This window comes from Lepidochelys kempii, chromosome 9 (assembly GCF_965140265.1).
Source record: "Lepidochelys kempii isolate rLepKem1 chromosome 9, rLepKem1.hap2, whole genome shotgun sequence".
NCBI lineage: Eukaryota > Metazoa > Chordata > Testudines > Cheloniidae > Lepidochelys > Lepidochelys kempii.
In genome coordinates, this window is record NC_133264.1 from 3,703,196 (window position 1) to 3,718,204 (window position 15,009).

A 15,009-nucleotide genomic window follows, 5' to 3' on the forward strand; every position below is an offset into this window, starting at 1 on the left:
CACCTCTCCTCTCCTCCCACCACCATGGGAAAATCCTGCAGGAGGGGACTGGAAATTACATGTGTTTCGCAGTGTGTGTTTCATTTTGATTCTAAAATGTTTAAGTAAAACTGTGCTCACTGGATCCACATCCTCATTCTAATAAAAGCACCAGAGCCTGGTGCAAATAACTCATGAAAACAGGTGGGGAGGGAAACACTATATTTAAATATATAATAGCTCACCTTACCTGATCCCTCTCGTTACAGTGTGTAGAATCATAGAATATCAGGGTTGGAAGGGACCTCAGGAGGTCATCTAGTCCAACCCCCTGCTCAAAGCAGGACCAATCTCCAATTTTTGCCCCAGATCCCTAAATGGCCCCCTCAAGGATTGAACTCACAACCCTAGGTTTGGTATGGTAACATCCACGGTTTCATGTTCTTTGTGTATATAAATCTCCCCACTGTATTTTCCACTGCATGCATCCAATGAAGTGAGCTGTAGCTCACGAAAGCTTATGCTCAAATAAATTGGTTAGTCTCTAAGGTGCTGCAAGTCCTCCTTTTCTTTTTGCGGATACAGACCTCTGCATCAGCAAATTGTTTAATCATAAGCTGTCACAACAAACTATATTGTTTACATGGTGAACTGAGGCTGAGGAAAGTAATGAAAGGGTGGAATATTACAGGCAAAGAATAGGTAATACAGATTTAATTGTTTTATTGCAAGACCATTTTATTGGGTGTGCTGCAATTGGAAATCAGTATCTACTTACAGGGAAGGAAATAAACTAATCAAAGGGGTTATTTACAAACGATGGGTATTTTTCCATAAAGCACTGGTCTTTATACACCTAAAGGACACTCATCATGTCCCTTGGACCAATAGAGCCGTTCCAATAGTCGGAGGATGTGCCCAGCACCTTGTCTCGATGGGGGTAAAATGCAATGCTGTCACATTAGCTAACATACGCCAAACACACACTCTAAAACTCTCGGCTAGACAAGGAGTGTCGGCTTAACACCTGCTGAACTGGGTGAGTTAAACTTGGGATCCCACCCACCGTCTGCTGTGACTAGCAACCGTGTTGAAAATTGCCTTGCCTACACTAGGATTTAACTTGTGTTAGTGAATTTGTTAAAAACACCATTTTTTTCCCTAATGAAGAAAGGCCTACCCACGCCCGACATAAGGGCTGTAGATTTCATGCCCAGTAAAATAGCTCTGACTCGGATAAGGAAGTGTTTTGATTTAAAGAGGGTTCAGATCAAAGGGATTTTACAGTCGGTTATATCAGCTCCTAGTCAATCCATTCATCATGAGACAAGGCCAGTTCTACATCCTCACCCATGTTGTCCTTGTGTAACGCAGGAAAGGAATGGTTAAGTACTGAATTAGGATTTCCAGAGCTGGGCAACAGAGAATCCCAAATGGGTTGACTGATCAGCTACTCGACATTGGGTGAAGAGATTTGCATTTCGCAGGGTAGAATGAATCTGAGCAAACAGCATTTGCTCCAGCTGGTGATTTGTGGGCAAGCCCGAAGGCACAGATGGCAGGGGAGGGTGCAGGTTAGTACAGCCCGTTCCCTTCTGTACTGATCTGTTGTTGCTGTCAAGGAGAGGACACACCTATGTCCTGGCTACATGGATTCCAGATGTCGACCTGGCGGCCCATCCGCCTCTCAGCAGAGGCTCATATGTGTGGTCCCCCTGGTCTGTCAGCACCTTATCACACACGGATTAGCTCTGTGATTTATCCCCCCCCCCCCGCCCTTATTGTTTTGGTTTCTTTATACAACATGTAGGTTGTTGTACCAATAAAATAAAAACCAGCAGGATCTTATTAAAGGGACAAGGCAAAATGCCACATTTATTGTAAATATAATAAAAAGAAATATAAAACTCACACTGTCATATTGTTACTTATTCCTTACTTAACTATATATATATATTCATTCATTCACTCATACCAGCTCTGCATAGGGGTTCTAGTTACCAGCCTAGAAGTTGCTCGTGACAGAGCACTGGCCAGGTAACCTGTATACGAGAGTGGAGCCGAGTCCATGTCAGATGCGTATCCGATGCTCCTGAAGCGTAGTGGCAGAACCGGAGACTCAAAGTTCTCAGTCCTTAGTGTCCATTTTTATAGGAATTTCTTCTTGTGCCAGCCCGTGGAATTTGCTTTGTCATATTGATAGTCATGACGGCTCCAGGATGGCTGTCAGGTGCTCATCAGCTTTCTTCATCCTTTGAATTGGTCGGGTGGATCCCAGTTTGCCCTCCGGTGGGGTTCTCTGGTTGTCTCCACCTGGTGTCTTCTTTGGCCAATTGATGTTAAATTCCTAGGCTGGCACTTCCCTGATTATTCAAAACCCACCATTCATTCACATACATTCCTTACTTTAATAAAAACACATTTCTCATTTCACCGAGTATTGTTATTTTATTTGAGACTCCCTGTCTCTTAACATTCCTTCGTATTGACTTTCTTTTATCATACAAAGGTGTTATTTATTTGAGACTCCCCGTTTTTTAACATTCCTGATCCAAACTATAGAGGGTTGGAGTCTCTATGTGACATTTCTATGAGCGCCGCTCCAATTAGCGGCTCTTCGCGGGCGTTACAAAAAAGCATGTCAATCTCCATCACAAAGTATCCTTTGCAAAGTAAAGCCAATTGAACATAACCATTTGAGAAAGTAATGTTAATTGAGTGGTTTACATTTATAAGCGTCAATCTCAATTACAATCAAGGGAAAGCGTCAATACAGAGAAAGCAGAATCAATTGAGCGGTTTAGTTTTACAAGCGTCAATCTTAATAACAAGTGAGAGAAAGTATCAATTCAGAGAAAGCAGAGCCAATTGAGCGGTTTGCAAGGTACAGTTTGCAAGCTTTAATACAGAATTGTAAATCAATATTGCAGATTTACAATTATGTCAAATAGAAGAATTATAAATGCAGATGTACAAATATTATAAATCAATATTGCAGGTTTACAATTTATTATGAACAGAATCACAAATATTAAGAATATGCCTACAAGGTGCCTAGGCCAGCAAGGAGCTGATTTCTTTCAACTCACAGTGAAGTCAATGGACCAAATTCTGACTGAGGCTGAACAGCAAAATTAATGGAATTCAGCTGGTATTTAGCACCTCTCAGAACGCAACCCAGTGGGAGTCCTGCATTCACGATCCTTCCTGGAAGCTGCTTTCTTGCTTTGTTTCTGAAGATGATGATTTTATTTCAAGCCCCCATACAGGCCATTCTGCACGTATCTGTGAGGCACGACTTAGCATCCCGCTCACAAACGCTGCAGGCCAGGCCTCTGAATAAGCAGTTCAAAATAAAAGCAGAGCACTAATCTCCTCGTTTCCTGCGCCTCACACTCTGGTGTCCATTGCGTACATTTTGGCAGTCGCTGTCTGAGACGATGGATAGTATGTGTTTGCCACAGTTGTTCCAGCGGGGGAATACATCTTCCTCAAGGAATTAGAGGAGTAGAACCTCCCAGAGCCAACATCTGTGTTGCAAAAGGAAAGAAAGAGGAAAATCTGATTAGCAATGACCCAGCCATTTCCATCAGCAAAGTGCCCTCAGAATACAGCATGATGATGCTTCCAATTTGTTAATAAGGTCAATAACAACATTGTGCTTTACGCTTCGATCTCATCTTCCATCTGAGAATCTCAAAGCACTTTACAAAGATGGGTAAAGTATTATTATCCCCATTTTACAGGCAAAACGCTGATGCACACTTAACCATCACACATGATGATGCTAGATAGGAGATTAAGTTTTTTATATAGACTCTGTGATATTGGGGACTGGGCCTTTAAGGGCTGAGCTTCCCAGACAGAGCACCTGGGCAGGGTGCTGGGAAGTTCTTGTGGTTTTGCACAGCCAGTTGGAAGGAAACAGACACAGAACACAGCAGATCTCTTGTGAGCACATGAAGTACTGAGTGATCCCTAGACACCACATTCTCCAATGCAGTCAGATCAGGAGTGGTCCTAAGGTAGTAGCCTCTGGTAGGCCTCTGGAGGGCTATAGGAAATGTGTGAAGAATCTTGGTCCTGTTCGAAACTGCTAAGGATCCACATCCCAGCAGTCAGAACCACACTGGTATTCTCAGCGGTGAGTTCAAGGGTCTAATGGACTCACAGACTTGAGCTCTCCTCTCTGTCTCAGAGATGCCCCATAAGCAACGTTCCAGCACTCTGGGCATGTGTATGTGTAACAGCTCCCAAGAGATTATTAACCTTGTCTTTACTGTGTTTAGTTGATGCCGTTGGGTCTTACCTCGGAAGAGATACACGCAGCAGGTGAGCACAGCCCCAGATAAGAAGCAGCCCAGGGACCCAGCCATTCCGAGCCAACAAGACCAGCCAAACTTATACTGGATGCCCAGAAACACATTGTGCAAAATCAGGGAGGAGCGCTCCATGTACACCCCAAGGGCATACCATACTGAGCCGATAAGGCCTGGGAAGCCTGCAGGGCAGGAGAGAAGAGCACCAGAGAGAGCTGTCAGACAGGTCAAGGTGATTACCGTGACTATACAATTCCTGGAGTATACTCTGCCATCTCCTAACACTCCCGTTAGCTCCTGCTGACTTCATCTGGTGTGTCCCATGTGTACTCAAGGGCAGTTTATATTCAATGGGTTTGCTTTCTCAGATGTGCTATGGACACTCTAGCTGGTTGATATCTTTCAAATTTTGAAAACTTTGCTTAAAAGTGTGTTGGGGGGGGATTATATATCTATGCAATTTCTCCCCCGCCCCACCGTCCCTTGTTTATCAACTTGTAGCTGATCTGGAGGAAATTGCCAACAAAATGTTCGCAAAGGGCTTTTAGATTAGCTCTAATACGCACTGGGCCATACAGAAGAGGATCTCTGAGCACGTTATAAGCACATGTATACATAAACCTCCCAGTGATTGGCATTAGATTCTTTATATCTGTGGATACAGTGAAACTGGGAGAGCTTTTTTAATATTGGTGCAACTCCAAATAGACAAAGTGACTTTGTCGACAGTGAGCCAGTGCTATAACTTGGCATCTATTTATCCTAGTTACTTCTCTGGCCCCCATCAAGCTAGTATCTAAGAATCTCACTCTAATATTGTGAGCCCCAGACTACCCCTGTTGTGAGGCTAAGGCAGGGCAGTGCTATTATTCTCATCTTACGGATGGGAAACTGAGGCACAGAGAGGCTAAGTAACTTGCCTAGGGTCACAAAGAAAGTCAGTGGCATAGTAGAGAATTGAACTCGGTCCTCTGGGTAGTGACCTAATGATTGGACCATGCTTCCTCTCAGAGCATGTGTCTCTGCCCACTAAACTACTCTCACTCCTTTGCACTAATTATTTATTTTTAATCGGGCCATCCATGATCATGTGACCGCACTGGACAAATACCTGCTATGAGCAACGTAACTCCAGACACGAGACAGATGCGCAGCTTGATGGTGGGCTCGTCCGTGAGGAATTTGACACAGTCAAGTCCCAGGAGCAGGAAAGCGAATCCAAACCCCGCCAGGATGTCTGCTGTGATCATCATGGCTCTGGTCAGCACCAGCTTCACTGCAGGACAGGGTAGGGGGTTGCAGTGCAGCAAGAAGATACAGCCAGGATCCTAAAAGCTAAAGAACTAGGGGCAGGTCTACGCTACCATGTGAGTCGAGGTAACTTATGGCACTCAGGGGTGTGAAAAAGACCCCCGCCCCAAGTGACACAAGTGACAGCAACCTAAGCGCTGTCCACACTGGGGACATAGCTTCCGTCTCTCGCAGAAGTGGAGTAATTACGCTAACAGGAGAGTGCTCTGCCATCGTCACAGAGTGTCTTCACCAGACACGCGCATTGAAATCAAAGCACCGGGGTAGCTGAATCTCTCCAGAAAGGGGAATTGCGTGAAACCTTGGGTCTGGTGATCAGCTGACATCTGCCACTTCCCAGCCACATTTAATCCCCAAAAGAGAGTAGCTGTTATGCAGCACTCTAAAATGATTAAGAGACCCAAGTAAATTTCACCCCATCTTTTGGATAGCATCACAGTGTTAGGCCCCACCATTGAGATGTCACACCCTGGATGACGGTAGTTGACAGGCCCACTTTGATGCTAGTTATCTGTAGTTTTGTTTGTATATTGGACATTAATAAAGAAGGCCTCTTCCCCCAACTGGTGACACATCCCCAATTAATCCCACTGCACTGTGGCTAACCTAACCATAGATGCTTCAAGGATAAGAATGACTGGAAGATGAAGAGATACTACTGCACAGGTGATTCATGTAGGTCATGCAATAATATTCAAGTGCAGATGATCAAGGGCATACCAATAAGGAACAACTTTACACTGCCCTGGGTATGGACAAGAAGATCTCATTAATATCAAAAGCTGCTTCTAAAAGTGTTTTTTGGTCCAGGGATTTGGTTTGGGCTCATCTGTAATTTTTAGGGGATATTACCTTGAGGAATTATTACTGTGTGCACGGGTGGGGGGTAGTATCTAGATCAGTGTACGGAGCCATCATCCTCTCTTGTCAAAAGAGAAATTCAAACAGAAGAGAACGCCTGGCTGCCTGTTCTCCAGGGCTCATTGAAATGTTTCAAAAGAAATTTGGTGGGTTTTTTACTTTGTTTTATTCAAACTTTTTTTGTGATTTTTTTCAATAACAAAACTTTCAAAATTAAATAGAAAATAATAAAAAATATTCCAAATATGTAATTTTGTTTTGGTGGGTAAATTCCCAGTTCTGTACCATTTTTTCCCACAGGGAAGTGAAAAAAAAAAGAGAATTTAGGATTTTACCCACAAAACCAAATGAAATATTTTGCAAAAATAATCAATTTTCTTCATACTTCCAGGGTTGAATTTGTCCACTTGCCTTGGCATTCAAAGTTGCTGTGAGGGATCTTTTCTCAAAGGCCTGAGGTTTCTGCAACTCTTTGGCATTGTCGGGTTTTTTTCAAAACCAGAATGAAACAGAGATGGATTGAAAGGAGGAACCTCAGTTGTGCTTAATCTGTGTTATATAGGGAGGAATTACAAAGCCTTGGGAACCCAGGAAAGGCCCTGAATGATCTTTTCTAGGGGTGGAAGTGGATATCTGCTGGTTTTCTTCAATCACAAATATGTACTGGACATTGCTTCAGAAATGGACCACGATCCCAAGATTTTGGTGCATCAACTTACATTTGAACTGAATTAACTGAGATGAACTCTGGATATTTCTGACTCCACATTCTATGTTCAGGGTCTCTGAGTGGCTTTTTGACACGCCTGTCAATTCAATCATCAACTACAAGCTCCTTTTCATTGACACATTTGTTTTCAAAGACTCTTCCCCATCCCTTTCAAGCCACAGAGAGGAGGCATGACCCTGCGGGTGCTATGAGCCTTGCTCATGGCCAAGGCTGAATACCAAAGCCCATTGAAAGCAACAAACAGACGCTCATTGACTTCAGTAGCCTTGGGGTCAGGCCTTATTGTTTAAGGCCCTTGTACAACAAAATTCAAGCATGTGCTTAAGAATTTTCCTGAATCAGGCCCCAGCTGTCTAAGTTGGCCCAGGGGTTGGGTACAGCCAGATTCTTGACTCTGCAGGTGGTGGAGTTGAGCTAATATTCTAGGAATATCTCCTTCTGCCTGATTTGCAGATCAGTGCCAGCAGTGGTCTCACAGGGGCCCCATGTCAGCAGAGCATTTAAGCATGTGCTTAGATCAATTGCTGTTCAGCAATACTGAAGTCCATGGGACGTGCTTCAGTGCTTTCCTGTACAGGGCTGTTGTGCTGAGTTTTGGACACGGAGAAGAGGACTGGACTAGGTGACCTCTCGAGGTCCCTTCCAGTCCTATGATCCTATGATTCTAAGAGGCTCACTTGTCTGCCCACTGGCTAGCAGGGCAGCCCAGCAATAGCAGCAGTGTGAGACCAGAGAACGTAGAGGGGAACTGGGGAAGGTTAGCAATCCATCCAGTGGATGGGAGCAAGCACCAAGGGCAGCCCTTTGCTGAGGCCCTTTTAGTGGGATGTGGAGGCAGCCAGAAACAGGGGAGAGGGCGTCATCTTGCCCTGAGCATCCCAGCCAGCTGTGCATTCCATGGAGGTTCTCCTGACAGACAGAGAAGGTGAAGCTGACCCTGTACAGATGGCCAGCGCAAGGCCCGTGCCCCACCTAAGGGTCTGTCTTCACAGCCAAGTGGATAACTGGAGTCACTCCTCTCCAGTTAGCTTAACTCGAGAGAGAGAAGCCATACTGCAAAATCCTGCTTGAGTTGTTTGTGTCCACACTGGAGCTGGCTCAAAGGTTTCAGGGGCCATACCCCATGATTCTGCCATAAGCTGAGCCACGGTACGAATTCTTTCCCAGTGAATTGTGGGAGAACTTGTCTGTCCTTTCGGGGCACATGTGGGAATTGTGGGAAGGCTTGGAGGCCTAGCAGCATTTGAGCGGTACAAGCCTGCGTCCACACTTCTGAGCAGTCGTGTTAGCGGCTGATGAGTTGTGCTCGCTCAAATGTTAGCTAGCCCCCGTGATGGGTCGACTGGCTCAAGTTTAAAGCATCATCACACTCGAGTTAAGGATTCTTGTGTGTGGACAGGACTGGCGTTAGGGAGAGCTCTCGAGTTATAACTCATTAAATTTGCAGTGAAGACAAGCCCTAAGTCTTCAGGTTTCTAAGAGCATCAAATCAGCTTTACATTGTGAAATATGAAAAAAATCGCCTATGGAACCGGCCATACAAAATCTGTCCCTGGAAAGGGGGATGTTTGAAGCTCCTTCACTGGAGGTTTCCCAAAGGAGGCTGGATCGCCATCTGTAACAAACACTGCATCCTAGCAGGGGGTTAGACTAGATCGGGGTTCTCGAACTTTTTTGGCTGGGAACCCCTTTGAAAATATTTCAGGCTTGTGACAACCCCCCCTCAAAAGAGTGATGACCCCACGCATACCATGCCACCCTTCCTTCTGCGCTGCTGCTGGGGGGGTGCTGCTTTCAGAGCTGGGGCCTGGCCAGCAGCTGCTGCTCTCTGGACACACAGCTCTGAAGGCCTCGGGCTCGCAGCTGGAGCCCTGGCATGCATGGGGGCTGATAGCTCGCAACCCCACTCCTTAATAACCTTACGACCCCCCAGTTTGAGAACCCCTGGATTAGATGACCTTGTGAACACTTCTAACCCTATGGTTCTATGATTCTGTGTTTTCTACCTCCACAGTTTGTGATCAAAATCTGAAGAATACGTACAGGGGTGCTCAGCAAATATAGAGTCATAGTCATCACAGGTCTGAATCCCATCGAACACGTTGGTGACACATTCCCACCACAGGCCACGGCACTTCGTACTCACCTAGAAGTAAAAAAAGCAGGGCGTGAGCAGACCCAAACAAAACAGCAGGAGCCAGAGGAGGGAGCGCGAGCAATTTTAGCCCAGCAAAGTCAATGGCAAAACTCCCATTGACTTCCACAGGGTCTGGTCTTCATCACTGGACGATTGCTCAGGTGAAAGGGTTCAGTGTACTGAGACTACTCCTTATCATGCTGACCCGTATTGTCTCATTGTTTTCTTGTGCTCCCCTGTCTGCCGCCATCTGTTGTCTCTTCTCTTACGCTTAGATTGTAAGATCTTTGGGGCAGGGACTGTTTGTACAGTGCCTAGCACAACGGAGTCCTGGTCCGTGCCTGGGACACCTAGAGTCTACAGCAATACAAATCGTCAATGACAATCAGAGTTTTGCCATTTCCAGAATCAAGCCCCCGGCTGGCGGTTACCGACATGCTTGGAACACACTTGGAACTGAAAAGTCACTGTATAACTTCATTCTGAGTGAACATTGCTTTAAATTAAGAAGATTCTGCTCCGTACAATTTTACCTCTCGCCACCAGGAATTTGATAGGGAGAAAAGTCCCATGGCTTGTGCTTTGGGGTTTCATGTTTCAAAATGAACTTAGTGGGAGCGACAGCGGCTGGACTGACATCCTCAGGGACTGAGGTCCTCTCCTGAGTGCGTGGACAAGGTGGCCAGCAACAATGTTGACTTCCCCCAGGCTGCCTTTTTGCCCTGGGACCAGAACTCGGGTTGACGTCATTCACCATTCCCAGCCCCCTGAGCCTTCCCGTCCAGCCCTCCTTAAGTCAATCGAACACGGAAGATATTTCTGTTAGCACTGTAAATATGCCAACAGGAATTAAGCACCTCTTGTGTATTCTTGACATTGCTCGTACATATAGCAGGGAGCTGGGTTAACGTTTGTGCTGCCTTGGACTCAAGTCTGCATTACGGCTGCCAGATAAATCCCAGCCTAGTTTAACAAAAGAGTAACTCCCGTAGGAAAGAGGAACAGTACCTCTTGTTTGGATGTTGAGACAAATCTACTTTTTTGGATGGCAGCATGCCCCAAATATCAGCCTTAACTGTAGTCAGATAATAACAGGTACCAACCCAGTTAATAGGACATGTTACACAACTTGTAATCTTTTGAGCCGGGGAAATGATACCACACTATACTGAAAGAGAACGCTCTGTACATCTATGGCCGGGTATATAACCTACCCCTCTTGGCGTAAGACAGTACCTTACTAGTTTTCGTTACTATTACACACTGGACTGAGAGTTTCAATGTTGGTTCTGTCAGTTCAGCCGGTCCTTTCCCTCTAGCATATTAGCTAAGCCATGGTCATTTAGGCTACCCTTAGAAGGGGTATATTGATACTCAAGTGCAATGCTTTACACTTAGACACATTCCATTTCATATTCCACCTAGGAGAGAGAGCTTAAGGGACCATGAGATCATAGGCCAATAACTTGTGTTAGAGCATCGCAGCATCGCAGTCCTCAGGATGCTAACCTGTTGCGTGCCACAGGCAGAGAACAGCAGAGACCCAGGCTGCCACTCAGCCAACTCATCCTGAGAACAGCTACCGCCTACAGTCAGACCCCCGCCCCCCCCAACTTAAGTGTCGCCTTCAAAATGAATGATTTCAGATAGACCTATACTCCAAATCTAGAGCCCTGCAGGGCTTCAGGACTCACCAGCGCCCATGGAGAATCCACGCCTTTATGTGCAAAACTCGACCCTGGGCCTGAAATCTGAACCGAGCCCTTTGCTAGCCCAAGAGAGCTCAATCAAAGTTTTGTGTGTCTTGGTGTGTTTTGACTGTCACCCCCCCTCTCCTGGCCCTGAATTCATTCAGACAGCACTGGCAAGGCCAAAACACCCTGAGAGAGGCTCCTGTCTTCCCGCAGTCTTCCATGGTGCCTCTGACCTCTGCGCTGCCTTCCCTGACTGTACCCGTATGGCCACTCCCCGCTCCCCATTCAAATCTCCTCCCCAGGTTCACTTCTGTTGCAGTGCCAATACGGAGTGAGCCATCTAACCCTGGCTAGGTTGAGGAGAGCATGGGGCTAATCGGCACTCTATTGTAAGGCGCCTGTTTCATCCTTGGGCTACGCCAGCTTTATGCTGGGGTAACTCTGTTAACTTCCTTCACTATACTGGTCTCCCCCCACCTCTCCTGTGTTGTCTGTCTTTTCAGCTTGTCAGTTAGATTGTATTTATCTAGGTACTGACACAGCTGTCATCACAACAGTCCCTGAGCGCCTCCCTGGTTAATAAAGAGAATGGCAACCAAACGTCTCTGTCTGCAGGGCGAAGGCTGTGTCCACCTTATCTGTTTGCACCGTTTTTAGCAGAATGGGGCCCTGGTTCTGTGTCGACAACTCCGCTCCTCTGGCGCAAAGGAAATTTCTACCATCAGCATAAAGCTCATCTGGGCAGCAAGACAGAACTTCCTTGGGGGCCGGGCCAAGACTGTGGAACAAAAACTTCCCAGGATCTAAAACTCTCCACCTTCAGCGCCACCTGTAAGATGCATTTCTGACATGTCTTCTCTAACATAAACATACAGCAATGCATGTCTCTAGATCTAGAGAGCATTTTAGAAATGACAAGATAAAACACTGCACTACACACACTTCCCCCCTAAGGAGAGGACGAGAGACCAAACACATGACAGATGTCACTGAACACATGGTTGGAAGGCTCTCAGATACTACAGTGATGAATATAGTAGAAGAACCTTTATAGAATACAATACAAATATTAATAATAATTTCTAACCTGGCTGAAACCAGAGAGGGATGACGTCCCCCGAGAGAGCTTTTTCTGAAGCATTTTCCGGGCCCGTGAGAGTTCGGAGACCCGTTCAAACTTATCCCAAGTGAAGTGAGCCTCTAGTCCAGCAGCTCCCAAACGTCATTGGTTCATGTTCCACTTTCTTAAAAGATGGTTGTGAAGTGAATGGAGGAAACAACAAGCTGATGTTCCCCCAGTGGTACATGTACCCAGTTTGGGACCCCCTGCTCTCGGGTATTGCTATCCCAACCCAGCAACATGCGTAGTGAGACGCACAATGAAGGAAACCTAACTCCAGCTCAAACTAACAGCCCTGAATAAAACGTGCTCAGGGATTCTTCCTGAAAACACAGCTCCTCTCCCTGCAAACCGAAAGCTGATTGAATGATTCTTTGTCGCCAGCTGAGCAATGTCACCAGGAGCAATGTCAATTTCCGAGCTCCCAGGCAATTGATCATTTACCTGCATGCCCATATTTAGAGAGGCAATAAGCTCATTAAGGGAATTAAGATGCTCGTTCTATCAGGTATTAACGCTGGGGGCACTTTGCTGCGTGGTTTGGTATTCACGCTCAGGGCAGGTACGTGAGAATAGTGGCTACCATTAATCCAGCTCCGCGTTAATGGAGCACCTAGGTGAAACCCAGTTGGAGGGTGAAGACAAGGTTAAAAAGCCTTTTGTTCATGGGCTGGATCCTTTATACGAATTGTTTTATTCAAAACGAATTCAGTTCTGTGAAAAATGAATATCGAGGCACAATATAGTTATGATGCAATCAATAGGTTTAGGTGCTTTACTGTAAATGGCTAGATTCTGGTGTCTCCCTGTTGTCTTTTAAACTTTCCAAGCCCCTTCAAATTCAAGCCATCTGCTGCTAGAGACAAGGAGAGAAAAAGCTGCCAATGACTTCAGATTTTTCACATCTGCCTGCAATACATTTAAAAAAGAGCTAAAACAATAGACTGAAAATCCAGGGCCAGCTTTGGTATAGGTGGACCACATCCATTTACACCTGCTGGGGATCAGTTCTGCAATGTATCTGAGCTTAATACTTAGACATGCTGAACATTATCATTTCGTTTCTTTCCACAGTATATATCTATGAGCACCAATCACCATAGGGCCTAGGCCTTGAGGCTATTAGGGTTTGTCTTGTCAGGGGGAAAGCCACGCAGATCAGAGGTACACACCTACAGAGGCTGATCTATAGAATTCACAAAGCGAGGAGAAAACAACCAATCCAGAGTATCCATGTGGACTGGAAATATAGGGCTGAATTGTGCTCTGTTACACTGGTGCAAATCCAGAGGAAAGCTGTTAAAGCCAATGGGGTTATTCTGCATTTACACCATGACGCTAAGAACAGATTCTGTGCTGTGAAGTTGGTCGCAGTAAGCAATTTGCTAGAGCAAATACCACTCTCCATAGTCATTAGCTGCTTTTCACCCAAGATAATGGGGGGAAAGTATGAGAAACAGCAGAACAATGATGCTAGCAGGAGCTACCAGGGGCCTAATGCCTACACTCTCTCCATTTTCTTGGCAGGGTCAGTCTGCAGGATTCCTGAGCAACCTGGCAGCTTGTTTCCTTACAGATGGGTAAACGGAAAAATCAGACGGCAGTGACACTTGGCAGCCTCTCATGGAGAAATCCATGCCATTTACCCCTGGCTCATTAAACTATTTCCAGCCTTTCGCTATAGATGGAGGTTCCCTATATCAATGTCGCCTCTGAGTGGGTTGTACCATATCCCCATCACCGCAGCGGGTGTTTTAGCCTCCAAAAGGTGGATCTGCTGGGCTCTCATGATGTGGCTTTTCATTGCCTGTCCCCAAGGAGCATGACTGTCCCCTTTGGTTTCCAAAGGAACGTTCCCATTGCAGTGCCTGGATCACCCTCATCTCAACCTTACCTCCAGTGAGTCGTCAGCATTCACCATCCAACAGTCTGTCCAGGTGGCTGCTATCAAAAACCCAGCAGAGAAGAAGGCGAAGAAACACGCGACATATTGGAGAAGATACCTCATCCCAATGAGTGTCCAGCACGTCCAGGGCAGAAAAGAACGCCACCTCTGGGCTCAGTTCACTGCTCCTGTCTTTCAATGGCCATCAAGCGAGTGAAGTTCCCTTTTCTTTTACAAACACTAATGCTCAGCTGTACAAAACTTAATGTTGCTGCGAGAACAATACACACTGCCTGCAACCAAAGGAGGAAGGTCTGAGAGGTCATCCGAAGCAACCGAGCCCTTGCAACCAATCAGATGTGTTCAGGTACAACTCGCTATGGCTGGGCAAAAGCAACTCAAGTTATGCAGAAAGTGCATGCAGGCAATTAAAGAGTCCAAAACTTCCTTGGAATGATGGTCAGGGTTGGTACAATTTGCAGCTTGTCTAAGAGTAGGGAAGTGGTAGAAAAGGAATCAAAATGTAAGCTTCAGGATAGAAGTCTTTTTAATTGCTAGAGATCAGGAAGGAATGTGCCTCTCTCTCTCTCTCTCTCTCTCTCTCTCTCTCTCTCTCTCTCTCTCTCTCTCTCATATTAAAGCACTAGGCAATTGATAAGGTGCACTTACAAAACAGGCTAGGTTTTACCTTCCTTTGAATCATCAGATACCTCTTGGTCTCTGCTGGAGGCAGGATGCTAGACTAGGTGCACTAGTGATCTGATTCAGTATGGAAATCTCTGTTACCTTTAAAAGGAAAGAGATCTTTAGGAGACAAAAACCCAACGCGCTCTTTCCCCCCAGTGAACAGAACACCCCTACCTGGGTGAACTCAGATCTGGAGCTGGACACTGCAAATGAGTCAAATCAAAAAGTGGGATCCAAGCTCCGTGAGCTCGAGGTTGGTCACAATCTGAATTCAGACCCATATGAT

The 15,009-nt window shown here is 45.9% G+C and overlaps 1 protein-coding gene across 3 annotated transcripts; it reads right to left on the minus strand.

The window, feature by feature from the left end:
- Nucleotides 1-1,853: 1,853 nt before the first annotated feature.
- CLDN16 (claudin 16) lies at nt 1,854-14,391 on the minus strand. 3 transcript variants are annotated; one of them, XM_073359042.1, is made up of 6 exons: nt 14,046-14,108; nt 12,119-12,275; nt 9,244-9,346; nt 5,410-5,574; nt 4,289-4,480; nt 1,854-3,509 (listed from the first exon to the last, which is right to left on the minus strand). In XM_073359042.1, the coding sequence occupies exons 2-6, from the start codon at nt 12,170-12,172 to the stop codon at nt 3,370-3,372; spliced, it is 654 nt and encodes a 217-aa protein (XP_073215143.1). In that variant the 5' UTR covers nt 12,173-12,275; nt 14,046-14,108; the 3' UTR covers nt 1,854-3,369. The 3 variants fall into 3 exon arrangements, with proteins under 3 accessions (XP_073215143.1, XP_073215141.1, XP_073215142.1); XM_073359040.1 differs by lacking the exon at nt 12,119-12,275 and having other exon boundaries at nt 14,046-14,391; XM_073359041.1 differs by lacking the exon at nt 14,046-14,108 and having other exon boundaries at nt 12,119-12,533.
- Nucleotides 14,392-15,009: the final 618 nt, after the last annotated feature.